This window comes from Anabrus simplex, chromosome 8 (genome assembly GCF_040414725.1).
Source record: "Anabrus simplex isolate iqAnaSimp1 chromosome 8, ASM4041472v1, whole genome shotgun sequence".
NCBI classification, from domain to species: domain Eukaryota; kingdom Metazoa; phylum Arthropoda; class Insecta; order Orthoptera; family Tettigoniidae; genus Anabrus; species Anabrus simplex.
Genome location: NC_090272.1, coordinates 182,171,865 through 182,198,775, shown reverse-complemented (window position 1 = coordinate 182,198,775; position 26,911 = coordinate 182,171,865). Strand labels below are relative to the sequence as shown.

General features: G+C 36.6%; 1 protein-coding gene across 2 annotated transcripts in view; it reads left to right on the top strand.

The window, feature by feature from the left end:
• Nhe3 (Na[+]/H[+] hydrogen exchanger 3) overlaps window positions 1-26,911 on the top strand; it is a 254,903-nt gene that overhangs the window by 89,876 nt on the left and 138,116 nt on the right. For both annotated transcript variants that reach the window (XM_067153087.2, XM_067153086.2), the window contains exons 7-9: window positions 9,738-9,843; window positions 9,927-10,129; window positions 12,378-12,489. In XM_067153087.2, coding sequence (XP_067009188.1) covers window positions 9,738-9,843; window positions 9,927-10,129; window positions 12,378-12,489 — 421 coding nt within the window. The remainder of the gene's footprint in view (window positions 1-9,737; window positions 9,844-9,926; window positions 10,130-12,377; window positions 12,490-26,911) is intronic.

Genomic DNA, 26,911 nt, shown 5'->3' with positions numbered 1-26,911 from the left:
TATCCTCGCTAGAATTTACATGTGACTAGCCTTTCCGAAATTTAACTAGACACGAGAAAATATGAACTATCCTCTGAAATCAGCGATGTATTCTGCCATATCTTGAGGTGTATCACATTCTTACTTAATTTCATTATATAACAATGAAATTAAGAGATGGTTTACTTCAGCCGTTGTTTTGAACGAGTTAACAACTGCTATCGGCCGCTTTATTTATGCATTTATTACGAAAACTTGTTATCCTCTTTCATTTCGAATTTTCTTTAGAGAATAGCAGTCGTTGGATATTACTAACTGACTCCAACATCGCCTTCAAATGTTGACGAGAGAGCTCGCAAATGCACAGCAATAAAACTATACCATACCAAAGATGATCAATCTCATTTTGTGGTAAACGTTTGTTTCCTTATTCAAGCAGCGTCACCTGTCCTAACTTAACCGTACTATACATATGCTGAAAACATACTTCAAGCATCAGTAGAGAAATGATAACCTTCTCGCTATAACCTTTCCGTAATATAACCAGACGCGAGGAAATATAAACTAACCTGTGAAATCAATTATGCACTCTGCCATATCTCGAGGTTACTTACTTACTTTTTACTTAATTGCAGTATTTAGCATTAAAATTAAGCGATCGTTTAGTCAGCCTACATTTTTAACAATTTAAGAACTGTTATCGGACACGTTATTTACGCATTTATTATGAAAATATGTTCTCCTTCATTTCAAATTTTTTTTTTTTTTACGGAAGAGCAGTCAACGGGTATTACTAACAGACTCCAACATCGACTTCGAATGCCGGCGAGAGAACTCGCTAGTTACCACAGCGAGGAAACGGTTGTGTTCGATTGTGATGTGACTTTATGCCTGACAGTGTTTAAAAACTGGCTCATTTAACCGTTCTCCACTATTCGTGAACATTGTGGGACTTTGCCTAGCGCTGCGTGTGCCATACTGCCGCTCAGAGAATTGCGCACTGTTTGCTTTTGAGTGACTTGCATTTTACTTCTTAGTTTTACAGTGTCTACCCCCGTTCATTTTTATATCGCCTCTTCTACTGATCCTATGCATTGTTTTTTGTCTTAATCGGCTGATGATGACCTGGACTAGGGTCGAAACTGGTACCATTTCTACCTATTATTAAATGGGAATGTAATTCACTACATTTCGTATTCTTTTGTATTGAATAGTTTGAATCTCTTAATCAATTATTTCAATTTTAACTGTAATATTCTTCAATACGGAACAATGAAATTTTTAACTTTAAATGCTCTTCTGTGGTAGATTGGTAGGTTGTGAACTGTTTTCAGAACTGCAGAAGGACAGTACTGTCCCATGTGCTTCGGTATTAGCCCAATAACCACATTCTCCTGTTGGCGGTACTTATCCATATAAAAAGTAACTGTAGGAACATAACCATTCTCTTCTTCAGCCTGGCCTCTATGGTTTTCGAATCGGATGTTTGGGTCAGTTATGTAGCCTTTATGTAGTTATTATTGTCAGTTATGTCAATACGCATTGTGCTACCAGCAGATTATATACCGTGGACATCTTCATACATGTCTTCCTACACAGTTGATCCACATTTTAAGATCAGATTTTATGATGTTGGGAATTCCTCAGTACTGTACTTTCCAAGAACGTAAGCCAGTGTTTCTTTCTCTCTGCAACATCATTATTCAACAAGTGCTAAAACGTTCAAACATTTTTGAGAATAATTTCACCGACTTTTTCAGCTCCCTGTGTGAATCATTGGTAGAGTGTAAGCCTCTGGATCCCAAGATGGTGGGTTCAAACCTTGCAGAGGTTGTCGAAAGTCCATTCGACATTCCATGTCATACGTCACTACATAAAAGATCCATGGCAACAAATTTTATGTTTACCCGACAAAATCGATTTAAACTTAGCCACAGATTGCTTAATTGAGATCCGTTTCTCTGCCATGGAGTAAAGTAAAATGGAACTTTGAAATTGACTCTCGGGCATCCTGGATGACTTCAAATCAAAATGCTTGCACATGATAATTGTGACCACAGGTGATGATTATTATTATTATGATGATGATAATTATGATGATGATGGTGGTGATGATTGACTTTATCAGTGGTGGCCTCATTAAAAAGTACAGGGCCGTCTGTATTGTGAAGTCTCCAATCTCTTCCCTGCCCTCCTCAAATTTTTAAAACCATTTGAAGACTAGGGTACAAGATATTTATTGCCATAAACTTCCATTAACAAGTAGCAGAGTTGGGGAATTTCTCTTTGTCCCATTACTCTAATCGAACATTGGTTAGAAATATATTCATCATCCAGAACACAGGCTGTCATGCGGCTATATTCATTCTCATATAGACTCTAAACTTAGCCGGTTGATGCATAACACCGTCCAATTGATATGCTAGAATAGAAACAAGTAAAGAACCACCGTCCGAGGACTTCATAAAAGTTAAGTTCCAAATTTCAAGTATAGGATTTAAACAGAATTTAAACATAAATGTTTATACATTCTAAATGTTTTAGAGTGTGATTTAATAGAGTCTGATGATCTTCCAAGAACAAAACATGTTATTTTATTTTTGTAACTAGCTCTAGGCCTACTACCCGTTGTTGGCGGGACAATCATATAGCATGTGCAAAGTTACCTAACTCCACAGCTACTTTCCACCAATATTCAGGCAGACTGTTACTCAGCTCGCAGCAGTAATCCCATCTATCGGAGATGAGTGGAAGCAGAAGAGACTAATCACATCACAACAATGGTCAATGTAATGTTATTCGGTTTTATGAGCTTTAGATATGGTAGGCCTCCACTTTTAGTTTTCTTCCGACTGTGATTTGCTTGCTGCTTGTTGTTTTAAGGGGCCTAACATCGATGGTCATTGGCCCAGACTGTAATTTAGGACATATACTGTAATGCAAAGGGAGTCCTTCCTTCTTTCATGACTCCATCTTGTCTTAATCTTAAAAGCAATTGTTTCTTTATGATTCTTTTCTCATTTTTTATAATCATCTTCACAGATTTTGTTGGCCATATGGACCGATGACCCTGCGGTTTTATGCCTTAAGACAATCAAGACAAAAGACAATCACCAGTTAACACGATTAAACAATATTTTCATGTTAGCAATGCTCGGCGTTGATATGGACTAAGCAACAAAAGTTTAAATTCATGAATTCTATTATCATAGTCGGTATGGTAAAACTGAATCAGACATACATGATCGGAACTTGTATTCTCTGTAAATTTTGTTATATAATACTTTGGGCCAATAACATAGATACCGTATTTTCTCATGTATTAGACCCCTTTTTCCCCCCACTTTTACAGCCAAAAAAGTAAGGGGGTTCCAATATGCGATAACCTCAAATTTTGTGCAGTGAACACCTGGTTTCTAGGTTATAAAGAACTGTAAATTATGGATGTTAACATTCTACACTATTCTTTAACAAACTTATGAATATATTTGAGTTATAATGACTATTTTCATTGGAAGTCAGTACTTCTAAATGTAAAAAGACAATAAATGGTGAACACTAATTTTAGGCCTGTATATAAAGTATATACAGTCAGTTTTAGTTACTCATATCACGTCACTCGTTTCATCTCATTAATTCCTCTGATTAGGTTGACGTCAGGAAGGGCATACGGTCGTAAAAACTTGCTACGAATATTCATCTCGCTTCATACTCGACCCCAAAGAGAAAAAGGGTAAGGGTATCGTATTATATTATGCAATAATGATACATAAGAACTTAATGGTCAGTCATTTGTTTCTGTCAGTTGAGCAGTAGGCCTAAACACATTAAACCTGAGTAAACTTGATCGCTGCTTTCATTTGAATTAGTCTTGTGCCGCCAACTTCTCTGCTACCGGCATGTCATCATTCCAAATGATTTCATATTCACTACCATCTCGTCAGCCTCGTATCGAGAACATTCGAGGTTCTGTCTTTTTTTAAACTTTTAGAAATAGTTTTGTTCTCGACTATAGAGTAAACTATAGTGAAGAAATATTAATGTTTATAAAATTCCACCTATTCAATACATAAAGAGTAATTTTAATTTAGAATTAAAACTTATGAAGTAAATTATAGAGACATGTTTTGCCCTTTTTCTAAGGGCATCTTCAGCCTTAATCTCAAACCTGAAAGATAATAAATCAGGATCCTGATTGCTCTTTATTGTAGTTTTTTAAGAAAAATTACAAATTATAAATGTGAGATTGACGTAGGTATGTGCGTCAAAAAATGAGTGAGAGGGATGACAGTAGTTAAAATATTCTTATAATAAAGCCTTTATAAAGCCTGACAAACAGTCCTAATTTATATACTTTTATGAATGTCCTTGTCTAAAAATGTGGTAACAAGTTGTATATTAGTAGTTCTATAAGAACATCTTCCAGGACCCCTACTATTTTAAAAAACACAACTCCCACCCTGTCCGCCCCCACAAACCCACCACAACCAACAACACACAAATTTAACGCCCCGCCTATCCCCCTCCCTCTCCTCCACACCCACCTCCCCTAATCTCGCAAGTGTCAATCATTTCAACGCTATCATAGCAACTGATTAACACTATAACAGTCGAAAAATGAAATTACATGCAACATTTTTCTTTAACTAATCTTTACTTTAACCAATTAATATCGTAATGGACAAAGGGATAAGTGAATTTACACACATCGTTTTTTCTTTGAACTCGCCTTTCCTTCAATTCATTCCTTAATACGTAACTCTCCTCTTGTTACAGACTTTAAACCACATTTCCCTTTTGACTCTCTATATAAGAAGCCACAGTCGCACCTTCTAGCTAATTATAAATACAGCTGTTTACCATCGAGCACTCTTCCTCACTCCTACAACCTGCTTTAAGAAGACTGCAGACTTATTTCATCATACGAGATTAACAACAAACTAGCAACTTTAAATTTAATTTTAAACCCCACTTGGAGTGATTAGAAATACTTTTCTTAGTCATTATTCTAAAGATTTAACTGTTTAAAGCTCTAAATTTATTTCTTACACCCTCAACTTTGGACAGAGCATCCTTTTAACAAATTTCAATTCAACGCAGAATTAATTTTGTTCTTATAGAACTTTATAATTACAGCTGCTTACTATGAAGCATTTTTCCTCGCTCCTACAACGTGATTTAAGAAGGCAGCAGACTTATCTCATCACAAAAGATTAACAATAAACTAGCAACTTTAACATTTATTTGAACTCCACTTGGAGTAACCAATAAAACGTTTCTTCATTATTATTTTAAAAATTGAGCTGTTTAAGCTCCAAGCTTATTTCTTACGCCCTTAATCCATTCAGGGTATCTTAAACAAGGTTGAATTGAATGCAGCAATAATTGTGTTCTTAAAGAACTACTAATATACAACTTGTTACCACATTTTTAGACAAGGACATTCAAAAAAGTATATAAATTAGGACTGTGTGTAAGGCTTTATAAAGACTTTATTATAAGAATATTTTAACTACTGTCATCCCTCTCTCATTTTTTGACTCATGTACCTACATCATCCTCACATTTATAATTTGTAATTTTAAAAAAATCAATTAAGAGCAATCAGGATCCTGATTTCTTATCTTTCAGGTTTGAGATTAAGGCTGAAGATGCCCTTAAAAAAAAGGGCAAAACATGCCCTTATAATTTACTTCATAAGTTTTAATTCTTAATTCAAATTACTCTGTATGTATTGAATAGGTGGAATATAATAAACATTAATATTTATTTGACTTTATTGTACAATTCAATGTGGACCAAAATATGAGAATTACGTGTAATATAAACGGTGAGAATCTATTCCCAAATTGTTTCTTTAGATCTGGAGATGGTCTCTTATATTCCGAGTTTGTGTATTTGTTGCAGAAGCCACTACATACATACATATCCCACGTCATTCCATCTTAAGCGATGGGTCGGCGAACGAGGCTTCTCCACCAGTTGCGGTCTCTGAACTTCTCTCCTTCTTCTATGCTTTCCAAAGTATGTCCTTCCGAATAAAGCCGTGCTATAGAAAGCATGTCAAACCACCAGCTGACAACTAGCATATGTTAAGAGTTGTACTTCCGAATGTAATACATAGTGACTGGAAGCGTTCTCTGGATAACTGCGGCTGTTTGAAAGCCAAACCCTTATCTTTAAGTATCTTTCATGCTTGTTCTCCACATTTATCACATCAGGATTTAACTGAACAGCTGTAAACAAAATGAGAGACCGCACTTTTTAGGTGCCACAAGTTGCACGACAGGAAGATTAAAAATAAATAACATGAAGGTTTGTTGCATTTAAGGATATCTACATGTGTGGTGGTAATGAGTTTTATCATCATAATCGTACGATCATTGTCTTCATTTCTTTATTAACGTATAGTATGTTTAGATTGGTGTGTCCGAAAATCATTAAGTGGGGACGTAAAATCGTTGTTGTTGTTGTTATTATTATTGTTATTATTATTGTTATTATTATTGTTATTATTATTGTTATTATTATTGTTATTATTATTATTATTATTATTATTATTATTATTATTATTATTTGTGAGGTACGTTGGCAAGTAAAACAGTCATTATGATTGGATTGTTTTTATCACGTTTTAAATCTAATTCTCTCCAAAAAAAAAACTATATTTGCCCGAGTTACGAGAGATTAAACGATAACTTTGTTGATGATCTCGCCTGCTATAGTAATAGCAACGACCGTGAATATTTCTCAACTAAAGTAGTCTCGTTTCCTCATCCCAAGGTGGTGCAGCTCTTGTTAGGCAGGCCCCCAGTGGAAGGGAGTTGCATGTACCATTTTTATCGCATATCAACCTTCCTGTCATTCGTAAATCTCTGGCGATACAGTGAAGGGAATCGAACTCACGCTCCCGAGAACTACAGCTAATTGTGCTAACCATTACGCTGGTGGACATTCTTTACTACAAAACACGGACACATATACATGACTGATGCATGCTTGCAATGCGCGGGTCAGACTCGGAACTATTCACCTATTTGTGCGACATCATCAGAGCTGCAGTAGGCCTGCGCTATGGAGGCGGACATTTATTAGCTACGAAACACAGATGTACCGCATGTCGTCAATGCTTGTTTCCATTGCATGGGTCGTACGGACAAAACTATTCACAAATTTGTGTGATGTCATCAGAGCTGCAGTAAGGCGTGTACCCGCTTCGAAGTGGAATAGTTGTTCTTCTTTGACGAATTACGTTGGGGGGTCTTGTATGCGAGATTAATTTTTTCATTTTCTTCGTCTCAAAAAGCCAGGGTGGGGTCTATACGAGAGTAAATACGGTATTTAAACAAATAAATTTTAGGCACCTTCCCCTAAACCACCATTTTATCCAACGTGAATAAAATTATTTATTGACTGTAGTATCTCATTGCTAGACTCTAAATAGCTATTTTCATTCAGTTCTGTTCACTTATTTTCTCATGGTTCGGTGTTGATATGGACGTAGCAACAAAAATCAAAATTCATGAATATTTATCATAGCTGGTACAGTTAAAATGTATGACATAAATGATCAGAAATTTAATTCTCTATAACTTTAGTTTGTAGTATTTATCTATAGGACCACTAATAACATAAATATTTGAGAATTAAATTTTAGTCGTTACCCTAAACTACCATTTCACTCGGTGTGAATAAAATTATTTAGCCTAGATTGTAGTGCCTCATTCTCTGACTTTTATAGTGATTTTCATTAAATTTGCTTCAGCCATTTTCTTGTGATGAGCATATGTACGTACATACATACATACATACGTACATACATACAGATAGAGATAACAGAAAATGAAAAGATGCATTTCCTTGTTACTGTGGACATGACTAATACAGAAAGACCATTCTTTTTTAATTCTAAGCAATGTACAGACAAAACTCTTATGTAGTTTCTTTTTCAGGTATAATTCTTTCATGATATAATTTATTGCCAGGTAGTTTTCTAAATTTTACTTACTCATAAGTTAGTTTTAACAGACCGAAGAACCTAACAGTTATAAATTGTTGATAGTTTGTCGAGTACACTTTTCTCCTGATATGAGAAACATCTTGAATCTTCCACTAAATCACATCCTTTGTGTAGGTGTCCTGTAACTTAAAATTATTACATTAACGAAGAAAGTGCCAGGTTTCAATCTTCCTCGACATGAGTGGTCAAAACTCAACTGTTTCAGAATAGGCCACTGCAGGTGCCGATACATGATGAAAAAGTGGGGATATTGTGAAAGTGCTGCATGGAGTGTGGTGCTGAGAAGCAGAAATTGCTTCATGTTATTGAGAGCTGTCCACTGTCAGCATCTAAGGACGGTTTACGGGCTCTGCATGAATTGACACCAAGTGCAATGGACTGGTTTTCGAAGTTGGACATTCTGGTTTAATTACTTCTATATTTTAATTTATATGTTCATTGTATATTTTTACACATTATGCCTGTAAATGCCATACAATAGTAATAATAATTACATTATTTTTACTGATGAATCTAGTTTTATATATATATAGAGAGAGAGAGAGAGAGAGAGAGAGAGATTGGGGGGTAGAAAGAAGATAAGGTACACATAATAGGACAAACACAATGGCAGGTCAGTGCAGAAAGAGGGACCAACATAAAAAAGATATAAGGACAATCTCCGTATCTTCACACACTGCTGTCTTCAAATAGGCTCTCTCCTCATCAATCCCAGTTCTTCTACATCCTATTATGACTAGATTTGACACTTGTTTGTTCCTTTCCAATTCTTATTATATTGATGAAGTCTTTTCAAGTCCCTTACATGATAAATAGTTACCACTTTTGCAACTACTACGCTGTCTTTAAACCTCTTCTCTTACTGTCAGGTTTACCAAGATAAGGTTTTGATTTTTCTGCACACTCGGTAACTTCCATTTTATGGTTGATAGTGAAAATTTTGCTACCTAGATATAAAGGCTACTGAAAGAAGTCACTACTGCACTATTGTTGACTTAATACATGAATTGTCTGGGCTGAAAGTGTAGTTATGCTAAATAAATGAAACAAGGGACATTTATGACATATCTTTCAAATTCCAATAATTAATGTTGGCAGCTACACAAACTTTCCCCAAAATATTTGTACTGGCCTGCATTATTTCTCATTTAAAGGTGCTGAATTGCCATAAAACTACACTATCATGCAGTTCAGTATTCCTGTAACCAAACATTTAATGTTCTTGCGGTCTCAATCCTTATTGTGTTCATAGTACAGATCATCATCATCCAGGTATTATGCCTTAAGTTACGTGATGTATGTTTGGACATGAAATTCTGTCCTTGTTAGAAGTGTGTTCAGACAGGAGATACTTCACAGGTTGAGGTGTAAGGTTTCCTGCTAGTTTGTGTTATGTGAAGTTCTCTAAGCTTCTGTTGTTCATTCTTGGTGCCAAGGTATGAGATCTGAGCTGCTACTCTGCTACAGCACAAATCCCAGAGTTTTGAAATAAAAAGTTGTGTCTCAAGTCTGACTGGATGCCCCATGACTCTGACAACATATCAAGTTTTCTTTCATTCCTAATGCTTATGTTTTTAGAATTCTAGTAATTCCAGTGTTCGTTTATTTCAAGGGGTAACAGTGTGACTTCAAAGACCAGTACCCAAAGTATTAACATGAGAGTTCCTGTGTTAAGTCTTAAGTGTATTTTAGTGGTTACTGTGAATTTTGTTGTTTCTTTTCCTTAACTGAACTCCACTTAACAAAATTTACTCGAGTACGTGATTTTCCTCTTCTGGAATCTGCCTTATTTGTTCTCATGTCATATAGCACATTTCTTATAGCAGAAGCATCTGAGCTCACAGGTAAGTATTATAAATATTTTAAATTTCTTTGTTCTTTGAGGTTTCAAATAGTTATACTAACCCATGGTTCATGTCTCTTGCAGGCGTTGTTGCAGTCCTCTTTTGTGGCATTTGCCAAGCTCATTATACCTACAACAATCTGTCAGTGGACTCGAGGGCAAGAACGAAAAAGTTGTTTGAACTACTTAACTTCTTAGCAGAAAATTTTATTTTCTCCTATATTGGTGTATCAATGTTTACTTTTCCTAAACATCATTTTGATATGCCGTTCATCATAGTTGGATTTGTATCCTTTTTTTAAAATGTACATGTTGATTGAAAAGTAGACATTATTTGTTTGTATGATTCTGAGAATCCTGTGGAAATAGGAAAGAGGTGCAGCGAGATTGATTTGAAAAAAAAGCATTTCCAAGATGAAAGTGATGTCAGTAGGGAAGAAATCTAAGAGGATTGAATGTCAGGTAGGAAATACAAAACTGGAACATGTATGATATATATTCGCCTTGAATAGTAGCAAGTGAAATTGGACATAGTTAGTTTAGAGTTGCAGTCATTGGTATTGTGTAAGGAAGAAGTCGGCTCCCATATGAACTATCTTTACACTGGTCTGTTTCCAGACCATCTTTGCTGTATGGAAGTGATAGCTGGGTGGATTCATATAAGTTAGAAGTAACAGAGTTGAAAGTAGCAGGAATGTTTGCTGGTACAAACAGGTGGGAACAATGATGGAGGGTACTCGGAATGGGGAGATAAAAGCTTAGATAGGAATAACCTGAATGGATGAAACTGTATGCATAAACAGTGGGGGGGGGGGGGTTAGTGAGGTGAGTAGAGGACGATAGGTTACCTAGGAGAATAACGGACTTGGCCATGGAGGGTAAGAGAAGTAGAGGACGACCAAGATGAGGAATTAGACTTGTTCTTTATTTTTTAATGGTGAGACGTATGGAAGCAAATGATGTCACAGAACTAGTTGCAAAAAGAGGGCAGACTGAATCCTGAACTATGTACAGTAGAACCTTGATAATTCAAAATCGGTTAATTTAAAATCCCACATAATGCAAAGCACCTCTCATTCCCAGAAACATAAGGTACGGTTTTGCATGTCATTTAAATTGTTTAATTCAAAATACGGATAATCGTAATTCGAAGGACAGTGTTGGTCCCATTACCGAAATTCAGACTTATAATTCAAAAATGCCTTTGCATTTTTAAAAAGTAGTATTTTTCAGAGTAATTTGAATTAAAAATTTAACTGTGTCATGATAGAACGCTTCTTTTAGAACGTGCTGGGGTAGCTTTCCGTGCTTTCACTCACTTCATTGTGCCTACAGTGTACTTCATATTTGCTAAGTTTGAGTAAAACTGTAATTCTTTTGTATTCATATCATCACATAGCAGGCAGTGTGTGGAGAAGCAGAATCCGTGATCACTGGCGATGCCAACAGTTGGCGATAAAATGTGGCTTATATAATCAATTCCTATGCATCGAACAGTATTGTCGATGTCAATGAAACTGCATTGTTTTTTAATGTTGAGCCCAAACGGACTTATGGTCTTAAAGGAGAGAAGTGCCAGCCGGGAAATCATAGGGGGAGGGGCATCTTACTGTGTTGCAATGCACACGGAAGCTAGAGACTTCCTCCCCTCGTCATAGGGAAGTTTGATAAGCCACAATGTTTTATGGCGTCGGGTACTTTCCATGCAAGGCATCTAAAAAATTCAAACAGTACAGTAATCCAAGAAACAAAGCATTTACAGAGGAGAGCCAGCATAATTTATCCTCATCTTTGAATTGTGGTTTTTCTTTCAATGTGTGAGGTTATGTTTGCCAGTGATTTATCCAAGTGCATTATTTGAATAATGTAAATGCACCTTGTTGGATACATTTCGGAAATAATTTTTTCCATGGCATTTGAAAGGTTTAAACTGTGAATCAAGATGATTGCATGCAATAATGAGTCTTAGAATACTTTGTGACATGGAAAACTGAATTTCGAGAGAAGTACCATAGCGGGTTAATCATACAAGGATGAAGTCGCTGTACTGTGTCGTAACGTAGATGGAAGCAAGAGACTTTCTCCCCTCATCATAAGAAAGTTTGATAAGCTACAATGTTTTAAGCGCATCAGGTACTTTAAGTGCAAGTTCACATCTAAAATGCATACAGTACAGAAATCCAACGAATAAAGGACTTGAACAGAGAGTCAGCATAATTTGTCCTGTAAATGCACCTTGTTGGATACATTTTGGAAATAGTTTTTCCTCTCTTGGCATTTGAAAAGTTTAAAATATGAATCAATGTTAATTGCATGCAGTAACGGGTCTTAGAATATTTTGTGATGCGGCAAGGGTTGGCATTTCTGAATTATGAGTTAGCAGTTAATTCTAAATCATGTAATTCAAAGTCCAATTTTTGCGCCCCAACGACTTCGAATGAACAAGGTTTTACTGTAATAGTCTCTAATGAAGCTGTATGTATATATTGTTATATTTTAGTGCTATAATGATACTATTCCTTAAGGAAAGGTCAGATATGTGCAATGCTGGGACGTGCTGTTAATATTTATCCACTGTCATTTCTTTTGAATCTTGGTAGAAGACCAAAGATCCCCTTTAACTTTCAACATATGCTGTTTTTTGCAGGTAAGAGTTGTTGTGTTGGTATATCGAGGCAGGTTGTATATTTTCCTGTTTGAACATCATATCTTGGTTAATAATCTCAATTACAGTGATGTAAACATTGCATGTGTTCTTATTAAGTAGATTTTAGTACAAAATAGTTGTTGAGCTGAACTACTGAGATAGTCTACTAATCATTCTAGCTTCATGTAATTAGTCATAATACTTGGTTGGTCACATCTTCACATTCATCTGCTGCTTCCACCAATTGCCATGTGTTGATTTATTTGTGTGACTGGTACGTGATGCTTGCTTCTTGACTCAATAGTTACGGAGCTACGGAGTTGCTCAGATGACACTGTGGTATCTGCTACTGCAGAACTATTGCAAAATATACTTGATCTCACCTTCTGATTTTGTAACCTTCACTACAGTGGTTACACAAAACAAAGCACTAAACACAATAAAAGGGGGAAGTAAGAGCAACTACACAACATCAGAAACTACTACACACTCAGAAACATTAACTGAAATTACGCGGATCTCCGCCGAGCAAAACATGTAAATATCAGTAGGGCCAACTAGTGGACAATAAACCAGGAAGCTGAAAGGAACTACGACCTACTGAGGCCAAGGACATGGCTTAGGTTGCAGATTCGGAAATAATTTGCCGTGATCCTTAAATTTGAAAAAAATATTATTTACAAGTGAAATTTTACAAATACATTCCGAAACCAAATCCACAAACTTGCAACTTACGAACTATAAGCTCCATGATACACATAACTTAGAGGTTCTTTGATAATATCTACGTACAAGTTACAAAATTCCAAACCAACTATACATCTAGTTACAAATCCAGTTGTACAATGCAATTTACAGTGAAGTAAACGTACTCTCCAAAACTCTAGCGTACATCAAGTGCCACTGAACTACCAGAGGCAAACCCCAGGGTAAATATATCAAACTACAATCTACATATTTAGTGAAATAAGAAATGGGAATGCCTCGAAAACAAACAGGCAAGCCCAGCTGAAAAGCTAAGGCGTCGTAAATAATTAATTCGGCGAATCTAGGTTAGGCTAGGGCAGACTCCTATATGAAAAAGCAACCGAACATTACGGAAATTTTAGCCGGAACGGAATTCAAGAGTGCTTACCCGAAGGGGGCCCATCCCAGAAGCGAGGCATTGCACACGGCGTAAAACTTCAGACAGACCAAGACAGACAAAACAGACCGAATTGTCACGAACGCTGCCTCGCTCCCTATACGTAGGAAAACCCTGGCCTTGGAGTAGCCAATCAGAATGCATGAATCCGCCCATCCCCTCCTAGGTTCAACAATCACAACTCCAACTTTAGTCGCGAACGCAACCTACATTCTCGAATACGTGATCGCGAACCTTCTATTTCCAGAACAGTCAGAAAATATATTCTAGAATACCTAACCAACAAAAGACAACACACCCTGTTCAAAAATTTATGTAACAAAAGTTTCTGGATACTTCCAGTAAATATAGAACTGAATACTACTATTTACAAATACATATGTTATCACATTGTACAGGTTAGGTCATTACATGGCATACAAAGAAAACAAATCGCCACACTTTCCAAATAAAGTCTTCAATAAACATTTTCCACTTCCACTGCATTGTTCACCCGTGACAGATTTGATTGCTTCGCATGAGGTGATTGGGAGGCAGGGCTTAATTGTCTGCCAACAGACATGGAGTTCTCTTAGTCATATTAACCTTCCTGTGCTCAAATGTAGTCATAGGAGATGCCATGTTCAAAAAGTTAATTCAGTCCTACTGCCAAGTGTTAGTGTTAGTGAAAGCCATTTTACAGTAGCTTGAAATTCCTTGAAACGGTCACAATCAACCCCCTCTCCCAGACATACTGTAGAGATGAAAGTTGGTTGACATGAAGTATATTAAATTTCTAAGTTGTATACATATTCTCAGTGTTTAATGATGAATAGTTTGAGAGGGAAGAGGAAGAGTGTTTTGACTTGGAAGAGTCAAATATATGAATATATAACTTAAACCTATTATCTGTGCAGAGTTTTGTATAAAAGACAAGAATAAACTCATAAGACACATGCACTTAATCATTTTGAAAAGATTGTAACAAGAAAAAATGTTCATAATATATTATTTTATACATTTGTACATAATATATACCAGAATGTGAATTTGTAAAAAGTGAAATCTACATTCATATACCTAGTATATTTTATTATGAATACAAGAAGAAAGTGCTCTACAAGATAGAATTTCTTTCACGTGACATAATAATAGTTTGGTGAATGTAGAAAATGATCAAAATAATCTTTGTTAATACTATGCACAATGAATGAAATAAATTTAATCAGTCATCTTTTTCTCAGTAACATATTCCCTGCTCACCAAATGCAAATGAAACAGCTTTGTCAAACTAGTCAGGTGGATTGATGGAATAGTCTGACTTGCAGAAAGCATACTTCACCAGATTTACATATCTTGGAGACTTAAACTGATGGTAAATGTAGCTGTGTAATTTTGTATGTTGTTCTGTTTTGTAAAGTGCATAAAGAAACTATAGCCACTCCATGGATTGACAAGAGGATGATTCTTGGTTCCGCATAAAGGATGAAAGCAATGAAAGAACTTCACAGTTCATTTGTGATTTTACCACTGCTGCTAGCTACTGCATACACATTACAAAGATCATTAATGAATTCACTGATGCCTGCCTCTAGTGTCTTTTGGAAAATACCTCCTGGTTCCTTAAGAATAATAAAAAGTTTATCTGCTAATTTGCCATCCAAATTTATTAATGGCTGAATGGTGTATGAATGGGGGGTGGTATTTAAGTTGATGACTTGAGCTGTCCCTTGTTTTTCACCTTTATTTTCAAGAGTTTGCATTTTGTGCATACTGCTCTTCATGATGAGAAAGCATAGGTTTAATCTTTGTAACAAACGATGTTGCTGTATGTTGAATTTTTTTAATTGTCCCATAATGATGATTTTGTTTTCAGTGCTGTTATCTTCCCAGATGCAATAGAAAACCTTTTCTTAAAATACTGAAGCCATTTTACACTAGCTTGAAATTCCTTGAAGTTTAGTTTTGTAGCAGTTTCTAATGGCCATGCGGTTAGGGGCGTGCAGCTGTGAGGTTGCGTCCGGGAGATGGTGGGTTCGAAGCTCACTGTTGGCAGCCCCGAAGATGGTTTTCCGTGGTTTCCCATTTTCACACCAGGCAAATGTTGGGGCTGTATCTTAAGGCCATGTCCGCTTCCTTCCCATTCCTAGGCCTTTCCTATCCCATCGTCGCCATAAGACCTATCTGTGACAGTGCGACGTAAAGCAAATACAGTGAAACCTCATTAGTGCGTTCCTCATTAACATGTTTTCCTGCTTAGCACGTCATAAATTTGACATCCCGATTCTCACCGTAATAAATCTATATAAAAACACCTCGCTTATCACGTCACAAATTTTCGTTATTACCACATAGAAGATGTACAATATTAGAAGGATCCACCTTTCAATACTTCGTTGTAAGTTGAACTAAAAAGAAGTCACAACTTGTTTATTGGGACCGGTTTCGACACATTACAAGTGTCATCATCAGCCAAATAGTAAAGTAGGGCAAGATATAAAGATCTTAAAACAACTAATACATTGAACACGGGTAAAAAATTAACATTGATTCATATCGTAGCAATTCAGTTAATGTCCAAAACACAATGGTCGCAGTCAAGTGAGTAAACAGAACATCATTGTCTTGCGCCGAAAACTATATTTGACTGCGATCATTGTGTTTTGGACATTAACTGAATTGCTACGATATGAATCAATGTTAATTTTTTACATGTGTTCAATGTATTAGTTGTTTTAAGATCTTTATATCTTGCCCTACTTTACTATTTGGCTGATGATGACACTTGTAATGTGTCAAAACCGGTCCCAATAAACAAGTTGTGACTTCTTTTTAGTTCAACTTACAAAGAAGTATTGAAAGGTGGATCCTTCTAATATTGTACATCTTATTTCTCTATTCAATACGGAGCGATCATGAAGTTTTTAACTTTAAAATTACCGCATAGTACGATTACATTTTTCCTAGTCCTGAAAATGTTATTTGTCATCCCTTGTGAAACAAACATGATTTCCAACTTGGGTAAGATCCGTCACCACAGTTGCATGATTACGGAAAAATGTCTTAAATTCCTGAACTTAACAGGATAATTTGCACGTTCGAGGAGCAAGCTGTTAGCCTCAGGAATGTTCAGTTTTGCTTGCCGGTTAGCAGCAAGATTGCTGAATAACACAGTGAGTCTATTTGTCTTGTATTTTGCATTCCATTCATAAGTTAGAAATTTATTTTGTGTTGAGTGTTGCAGTTAAGTGTAGTGAATATTTGTCACGTGATATGGTAGCCTATATCTGGATTAAAAACACACAAATATACCTATAGCATCACAAATTTTTGCTATTACCATTTACTACGACTACGATTACATTTTTCCTAGCCCCGAAAATATTTTTGTCATCCCTTGTGAAAGAAACGTGATTTACAACTCTGGTAAGAGCCGTCGTCACAGTTGCGCGATTACGGAAAAAGTGAGCCTATTTGTGCTTGTATTTCGCATTCCATTCAGAACTTATTCATAAGTTGGAAGTAACAGACATGAAAGTAGCGGGAATGATTGCTGGTATAAACAGGTGGGAACAATGGCAGGAGGGTACTCAGAATAAGGAGATAAAGGCTTTTAGGAATGAACTCGATGGATGAAGCTGTACGCTTAAACCGGCTTCAGTGGTGGGGTCATGTGAGGCGAATGGAGGAGGATAGGTTACCTAGGAGAATAATGGACTCTGTTATGGAGGGTAAGGGAAGTAGAGGGGCCAAGACGACGATGGTTAGACTCAGTTTCTAACGATTTAAAGAGAAGAGGTATAGAACTAAATGAGGCCACAGCACCAGTTGCAAGTAGAGGATTGTGGCGACGTTCAGTAAATTCAGAGAGGCTTGCAGACTGAACGCTGAACGGCATATGTCTATAATGATCTATGTATGTATGTATATATGTATGTATCAGTGGTACAGTGAAGTTTTGTTGCGTGATATGGTGGCCTTTATCTGGATTAGGAACATAATCGCGTGAAATTGACTAGTGTGGTGCATATTAGTCTTTTTTTTTCTTTACGTCGCACAGAGACAGATAGGTCTTATGGCGACGATGGAATAGAAAAGGCCTAGGAATTTGAAGGAAGCGGCCGTGGTCTTAATTAACCCGTTCGGTGGGCGATGCAGCGGGTCCCGCGGCTGCAAGTCGCTTGCTCGGTGGGGAACGCGGATATATCCGCCGATTCAATTTTTTTTTTCTCAGTTGCCTGCCTGCAGAGGTTTATTTCCTTTTCAGCAGCGTATTCTGGATGAGTCTGCCCTCTGATGTGAATTTTTTCAACTATGTTCTCCCAATACCAATGTCTCATCCATGAGTTGCAACATAAAGAACGCAGCTGAGTCCGGGCAAGAATGATGTAATAATATTGCTGTGGAAGGGATTTCCAGAGATTATGACACAGAACAGACCTCTCTGATTACATTTTAGAACTGTGACCTGATTTATTATCCCCAGTCTTGAGTTCTTCCTTCACGACTGGAGTGTCTGTTTATCGCGAGTTACACTACATTTTATTACCGTACGAATCCGTAATAGTCATATTTCATGATTTCTGTGCAAACTGCTGAGACCAGGGTTCTATTCGATCATTTTTCTTACATTTTTTCCCGCTAAAATATCTATAACGAATTACTGGGCCCCACTGTTAGAGGAAGCTGATTTATAGGTCTTGATAAACAAAATGCTGGAATTTAGTGGGGAGAATTGTGATATTGGTGAAGTAAGTTCTGCCGAAGGGGAATTCGTAAGTGACGGGAAATTACCTGGAATAAGTATTGCAGGCTCGAATATACAGGGTTTTTGGTGTAGCTGATGCGGATGTTCAACAGTCGCAAAAGAGACAACACGTGCTCGATTCCAGTTCAAGTAGTGATCATGACAGTGGCAATTGTGACGATAATACCGATTGCAATCCAACCATTGCAAGTTCTTTATCAACTTATACTGAAAATGGACAAAGAAATTCCTGCTTTAATCCAAATTTCCACCGTGATGTAAAGAGAGTGTTTTTAGGGAAAACAAAACTGAGTGAAATATTTTAATTACTTTTTTATAATGAGATATGCCAGAACATAGCTGAACAGACAAAAGATGCCAAGCAGGAAATTGCACATAAAACCCAGTTTAGTAAGATGAAAGGAAGGAATCAAGATCAAGACCGTGTCCAGACAAATAAGGACGAAATAAAGCTTCTTATGGCCATTCTGTTGCCGCAGGGGATTGTACAGAAACCTTAATTAGGACACTATTTCTCGCAATCGATTGTTCACTACGCCTATTTTCTATGAGCTGATGACACAGAAGAGAATTTTTTTCTCGCCAGATTGAGTGGCCTGGCCGGCCTCCTGACCCTAACTTGGCAGGTTCGATTCTGGCTCAGACCGGTGGTATTTCAAGGGGCTCAGATACGTCGGCCTCATGACAGTAGATTTACTGGCATGCAAAAGAACTGTGGGACTAAATTCCAGCACCCCAGTGTCTCCGAAAACCATGAAAGTAGTTAGTGGGACGTGAAGCCAATAACATTATTTGTTTGTTTGTTTGTTTGTTTGTTTGTTGATTTATTTATTTATTTATTTATTTATTTATTTATTTATTTATTTATTTATTTATTTATTTATTTATTTATTTATTTACTCGTGCTTCGCTACGGGATTCTCAGAAAGACTGACTTGGTGGTTTTCCTAACTGAATTCAACGTAGGTCATTACAAAAACGTCAGTAGGAATGTAGCGATTGAAAGCAATGTTATGATATAAAATACTCGATCAAATGAAAAACCGCACACTTTCTCACTTTCAACGAATAGTACTACGGTGCCGATCTAAGAGTCCAAAGTTCCAGAGCTGGAATAACCAGGTCGCAGACTGCCGTGAACACTCCTCTGTCATTGTTCCGTTAAATATGCACACTACTCATTCCAATCAGTGGCTCAGAGTAGGGATTGTATAGCTCGAATACTATGATGAACCATTGTGTTACGTACCAGATATATCAGAAAATGTATGAACCAGAGGAATGGCATGCTAAAGAAGAAATTTATCTTACACCCCAGCTACTTCCCACCAATATACAGGCAGGCTGTTACTGTCGGTACGACCAAGCGAGTTGGCCTTGTGGTTAGGGGCGCGCAGCTGTGAGATTGCATCCGGGAGATAGTGGATTCGAACCCCACTGCCGACAACCATGAAGATGGTATTCAGGAGATGGTGGGTTCGAGCCCCACTGTCGGCAGCCCTGACGATGGTTCTCCGTGGTTTCCCATTTTCACACCAGGCAAATGCCGGGACTGTAGCTTAATTAAAGCCACGGCAGCTTCCTTCCAGTTCCTAGACCTTTCCTATCCCATCGTCGCACAAGACATATCTGTGTCGGTGCGACGTTAAGCAAAAAAAAAAAAAAAATTGGTATTCCGTGGTTTCCCATTTTCACACCAGGCTGTACCTTAAAGCCAAGGCCGCTTCCTTCACACCACTATTCATTTCCTATCCCATCGTCGCCATAAGACCTACCTGTGTCGGTGCGATGTCAAGTAAATTTTAAAAAACCTTGGTACGCTGCAGTAATCCTATCTATCGGGGATGAGAGGAAAGAGAAGACAGAAAGCACATCACAACAAACAATGATCAATGTAGTGTTATTGTTGATAAAGTTTATGATCTTTCTATATTGCAGGCCTTCACATTAGTTTTCTTTCGACTTTGTGATATTAGGTTGTCTTACAAAATTATTTACATCGTAGACTGTAGTACCTTATTCTCAGACTTTACATACCGATTTTCTCTAAATTCTGTTTACCCATTTTCTCGTGACTCGACGCTGATATGGACTTAGTAACAAAAATCCAAATTCATGAATATCTCCGATTATATGCGGTACGGTAACAATGTATAAGACATAAGTGATCGGAAATTTAATAACTTCTTACATAACTACTACTAACTTACGACATAACTAAAGTTAGGTTAGTTATGTAGTATTTATCGATACGACCACAAATAACATAAATAACTTATTTGAGAATTACATTTCAGACCTTCCCCTAAACTACCATTTCACTCAGCGTGAATAAAATAATTTGTAGCCTAGATTGCAGTGGTTCATCACCCGTCATTACATACCGATTTTCATTAAATTCTCTTCAGCCGTTTTATCGTGATGCGTGTACATACATACATACATACAGACAGACAGACAGACAGACAGACAGACAGACAGACAGACAGACAGACAGAAATTACGGAAAAGTAAACAATGCATTTCGTTGTCACTGGGGACATAACCGACACATAAATACCATTCATTTCAAATTCTGAGTAATGTACAGACAAAACTCTTATTTTATATATATAGATTTATTTGAGCACTTACATCAAACCAAATACATTTATGTTAACAAAGAACTAACTGAAGATTTAGCTTGCATTATCTTCTTCCTTTCCCAAAACCTCTTCATTCTGGCTGAGCTGGCTGCCCTTTCTTCATCAGATATGACATATTGTTTGTGTTGTACAGTTTTTAACGACAATCTTATTTGTTTGTTCTTGAGAATCCTTTTCTTCTCTATTTTCAATTTTCTTCATTGTAATATTCAGCTCTTCTAAGTCATTCTGAACTTCTTTAAACCAATTATTTTTTGTTTTACTTTTCCAAAAGTAATTAAATAGTTGTTTTATTATCCGATTATCATTTAATCTAGAAAGATGACAGAAATAGGCAATTCTTCTTTTTCTCATCGTATCTATTATAGATTCATTTTCCCTATAAACCACTGCATTAGGCAATAATCTCCATTGTCCATCCACGTGATGTTTTTTATTAATGATTGTTCCGAGTATCCTTCTGTCAACCTTTTGCAGTGTATCAGTTGTTGCTTTGGTGTTCAATTTAAATAGTGTTTCACAAGCATAAGTCGCTTGAGGTTTAATGACGGAACAGTAATGTTGCAGTTTAGCATTTATTGAAAGAGATTTTTTCTTGTATGTTGGCCATGTAATTCGTTGTGCTTTTTTAAACTTAAATGTTCTGCTTTCTATTGATGATTTTTCATTGGTGTTCCAAGTTATAATTTCACCAAGATATTTGAACTTATTCACAACTAGCTGATGTACCGGTGCTTCGCTACGGGATTCTCAGAAAGACTGACTTGGCAGTTTTCCTAACTGAATTCAACATAGGTCATGACAAAAACGTCAGTAGGAATGTAGCGATTGAAAGCAATGTTATGATATAAAATACTTGATCAAATGAAAAACCGCACACTTTCTCAATTTCAACGAACAGTACTACGGTGCCGATCTAAGAGTCCAAAGTTCCAGAGCTGGAATAACCAGGTCGCAGACTGCCGTGAACACTCGTCTGTCATTATTCCGTTTAATATGCACACTACTCATTCCATTCAGTGGCTCAGAGTAGGGATTGTATAACTCGAATACTATGATGAACCAGTGTGTTACGTACCACATATATCAGAAAATGTATGAACCAGAGGAATGGCATGCTAAAGAAGAGAGTTATCTCACACCCCAGCTGCTTCCCACCAATATACAGGCAGGCTGTTACAGTCGGTACGACCAAGCGAGTTGGCCGTCTGGTTAGGGGCGCGCAGCTGTGAGATTGCATCCGGGAGATAGTGGATTCGAACCCCACTGCCGGCAACCCTGAAGATGGTATTCGGGAGATGGTGGGTTCGAGCCCCACTGTCGGCAACCCTGACGATGGTTCTCGATGGTTTCCCACTTTCACACCAGGCAAATGCCAGGCCTGTACCTTAATTAAAGCCACGGCCGCTTCCTTCCAGTTCCTAGACCTTTCCTATCCCATCGTCGCACAAGACATATCTGTGTCGGTGCGACGTTAAGCAAAAAAAAAATAAAATGGTATTCCGTGGTTTCCCATTTTCACACCAGTCACACCAGGCTGTACCTTAAAGCCAAGGCCGCTTCCTTCACACCACTCTTCATTTCCTATCCCATCATCGCCATAAGACCTACCTGTGTTGGTGCGACGTCAAGCAAATTTAAAAAAACCTCGGTACGCTGCAGTAATCCTATCTATCGGGGATGAGAGGAGAGAGAAGGCAAAAAGCACATCACAACAAACAATGATCAATGTAGTGTTATTGTTGATAAAGTTTATGAGCTTTCTATATTGCAGGCCTTCACATTAGTTTTCTTTCGATTCTGTGATATTAGGGTGTCTTACAAAATTATTTATATCGTAGACTGTAGTACCTTATTCTCAGACTTTACATACCGATTTTCACTAAATTCTGTTTACCCATTTTCTCGTGACTCGACGCTGATATGGACTTAGTAACAAAAATCCAAATTCATGAATATCTCCTATTATATGCGGTACGGTAACAATGTATAAGACATAAGTGATCGGAAATTTAATAACTTACATAACTACTACTAACTTACGACATAACTAAAGTTAGGTTAGTAATGTAGTATTTATCGATACGACCACTAATAACATAAATAATTTGAGAATTACATTTCAGACCTTCTCCTAAAGTACCATTTCACTCAGCGTGAATAAAATAATTTGTAGCCTAGATTGCAGTGGTTCATCACCCGTCATTACATACCGATTTTCATTAAATTCTCTTCAGCCGTTTTATCGTGATGCGTGTACATACATACATACATACATACATACATACATACATACATACATACATACATACATACATACATACATACATACATAGGCTACATACAGACAGACAGAAATTACGCAAAAGTAATAAATGCATTTTGTTGTCATAGTGGACATAACCAACACAGAAATACCATTCTTTTCAAATTCTGAGTAATGTACAGACAAAACTCTTATTTTATATATATAGATTTATGGATACGACCACTAATAACATAAATAACTTATTTGAGAATTACATTTCAGGCCTTCCCCTAAACTACCATTTCACTCAGCGTGAATAAAATAATGTATAGCCAAGCTTGTACTGGTTCATCACCCGATATTACATACCGATTTTCATTAAATTCTCTTGAGCCGTTTTCTATTGATGCATGTACAGACAGACAGACAGACTGACTGAAATTACGGAAAAGTAAAAAATGCATTTCTTTGTTACTGTGGACATGACCGATACAGAAATACCATTCTTTTCAAATTCTGATCAATGTACAGACAAAACTCTTAGGCTATTTTATATATAGATTACATTTCAGGCCTTCCCCTAAACTACCATTTCACTCAGTGCGATTAACATTGACAGCCTACATTATAGCGACCTATTCCCCGACTTTGCATACAAATTTTCGTGAAGACACGACCACTAATAAAATAAATATTTGACAGTTAAATTTTAGGCCTTCCCCTAAACTACCATTCTTCTGAGCGTGTATAGCCTATATTGTAGCGACTTATTTTCCATCTTTGTATAGCGATTTTCATAAAGACATGACCACTAATAACATGAATATTTGAGAATTCAATTTCAGGCCTTCCCCTAAACTACCATTTCACTCAGCGTGATTAAAATAATTTATAGCCTAGATTGTAGCGGTTCATCACCCGACTTTACATTCAGATTTTAATAAAATTCTCTTCAGCCGTTTTCTCGTGATGCGTGTACAGACAGACAGAAATTACGGAAAAGTAAAAAATGCATTTTCTTGTTATTGTGGACATGACCGATACAGAAATACCATTCTTTTCAAATTCTGATCAGTGTACAGACAAAACTCTTATTTTATATATATAGATTTTAATTTGTTTGGTATTGGCTAAGGTAATGATTGGTGCTCTAACAGGGAAGGTTGGCATTATTTCTGTTTTTTCATATGAAATTTGCAATCCAACTTTTCTTGCTATGTTACCAAGTTCTTCTATTTGCAATTTAGCTTCTTCCATATCATTAGCAAGTAGTGCAAGATCATCAGCTATGGTCATGGATGAAATTGTAAAGGAAATGAATGAAGCCTATGGAGATAAAGATATGAAGATACTGCTATTTGCAGATGGAAAGAACAGCTAAGAAGTGCAACAACAACTAGATGTACTGAATGAAAAAATTGAGAAGTATGGCTTGAAAATCGGTACAGAGAAAAGATCGACTATGGTGATGTCGAGAGGGGAAAGGCAAGTAAAGTGTACTATGAAAATTGGAAGTCATAGTCTAGAAATTGTGGACAGCTATCTAGGAAGTGAATTAATGCAAAATGCTAGGGTGGAGATGGAGATTAGCAGGAGGGTACAGCAGGATAATACATTCTACCAAAGTGTAAGAAAACGTGTTTGGAGCAAAGAAGTACCAAGGAAAATTAAAGAGATAATATACAAAATGTACTATGTACCCATATTGACTTATGCAGCTGAGACTTGGACTTTCAAATAAATAAATATTCTTAGATGTTTTCATGTTACACTACTTTCTTGGCTATTTCTGTTAGCCTATTGATTTTATTGATTGCTGAATTAATGCTATATTACTAATTATTAACAAGAAAGAAAGTCATAATGATGAGCAAATTCATTAGTGCACCAAGAACATGGTCACACAGCATTAAACAGAGAGCTATTCCCACACACGGGTTGGATATTAGCTAAATGAGCTATCCACTTCATGTCCGTGTCAATATGACAATCTAAGAATCAAATAATTATTTAACCACCTAATTGATACGTTTATTTGCCTTGCGAAGCAGTCAAAACCTGTACTACTAATGATTTTATAAAATTGTCAAAGGCAAAGAAAGGTATTGATTAGGTGGTTAAATAATTCTTTGATTCTTAGCTAAATGAGCAGTGACTATATGATGCAATGGTTTTCCACCATTGATAATTTGCCACTTTCAAAAGGTACTTTAATGCATAAATATCGATTGAGAATTGAAATTCAACAGCTTTTTGAGCTGAAAAGCGATGGGCAAGTTTATAACTTGTAATATGTGAAAAGTGAAGGAATTTAAACGACGGACATGTAATTTTTACTCAAGAATAACTGTACAAATAGAAAGTACTGTACTTGTAATGGTTTACCGAAAGGTAGGCTGTTCCAACTAATTTCCCTTGTTTTTATTGTTTATTATGTCTTCCAGGTCATTTGTGATGGAGTATAGTCACATCATATTTCACACCACTATGTGCATTCTTCTTGAATTATTCAATGGACAAAATGTCCCCTGTAGTCATAGCCTTCATTCTAATAACTTCCGATCTATTGGACGATCCCATTTTGTTTCTTCTACACAAATCCTGTTACAAGTCTATCCGTTTTGCTAAATTTTCCCATCTTTGATCCTTGGAATGCTTCTTTTGATGTGCTGGCTATGGCGTTTTTGAAGTTACCTTCATCCTTATGCCTGTGTTGTACGTTACGCGCAGAAACATAGATTTTTTGTTTTGTTTTTACAGTCTGTACTTTATTAGTAATTTTATGTTGCATAGAACCCACAATGTGAAGTTTATACCAATCTCTCATGCCTTTATTACTGAAGCAACAAATACACTCCTTTCCACAGTCTGCCGTGACTGGAATGGTGGGTAGTGACCAAAACTGAATGCATTAACATGATCCCAGTCAAGCAATAATAGATCACAGGCCACAAATTGGAAATAATCATCAATACTTAACAAATTTCCATTTATTTGTGACCTTGAGCACAGCTGCAATGTTGGAACTACTGCTGCAAAAAGCAGTATAGTTGCGGTATGATACAAATAGACCTCCAGAAAAATGACTTTAAATGTTGGGCTGCACATGAGACGACAAAAATGTTGCAAAGTTTGGGCTGGGAAGATTTGGGAGAAAGGAGACAAGCTGCTCGATTAAATGGTATGTTATTACAAGTGATGAAATTCATTTTTCGTCCGTATTGAAAGTGTCGTAAAATGTATATAGGAAAATATTTAATATTTATTTCCACCTATTCAATACAATACAAGATGTAGGCATTAAAGATAAAACATTTTTTTAAATGTGAGACATGTTTTGCCTCTTACTGTGAGGCATCTTCAGTCACTATCAAAACCTTTTATTTTTGTCAGACAACAGGTTGAAATTATCCTAAAATGTGTTTGATAATGATTGTAGGTGAGATAAAAAAAATTTACAGTTATTGTAAAAATGTTCATAAATAACTAAAAATCGTATATAATGATGAAATCATGTGTAATTCACTTGATGAATAGGACGTCATTTGATGGTACAGTAGCAAGAAAATGGCTTGAAGCCTTAGTCAATACCAGATATCCAAAACATTGACTATGGCTTTAAGCCATCAACTGTCACT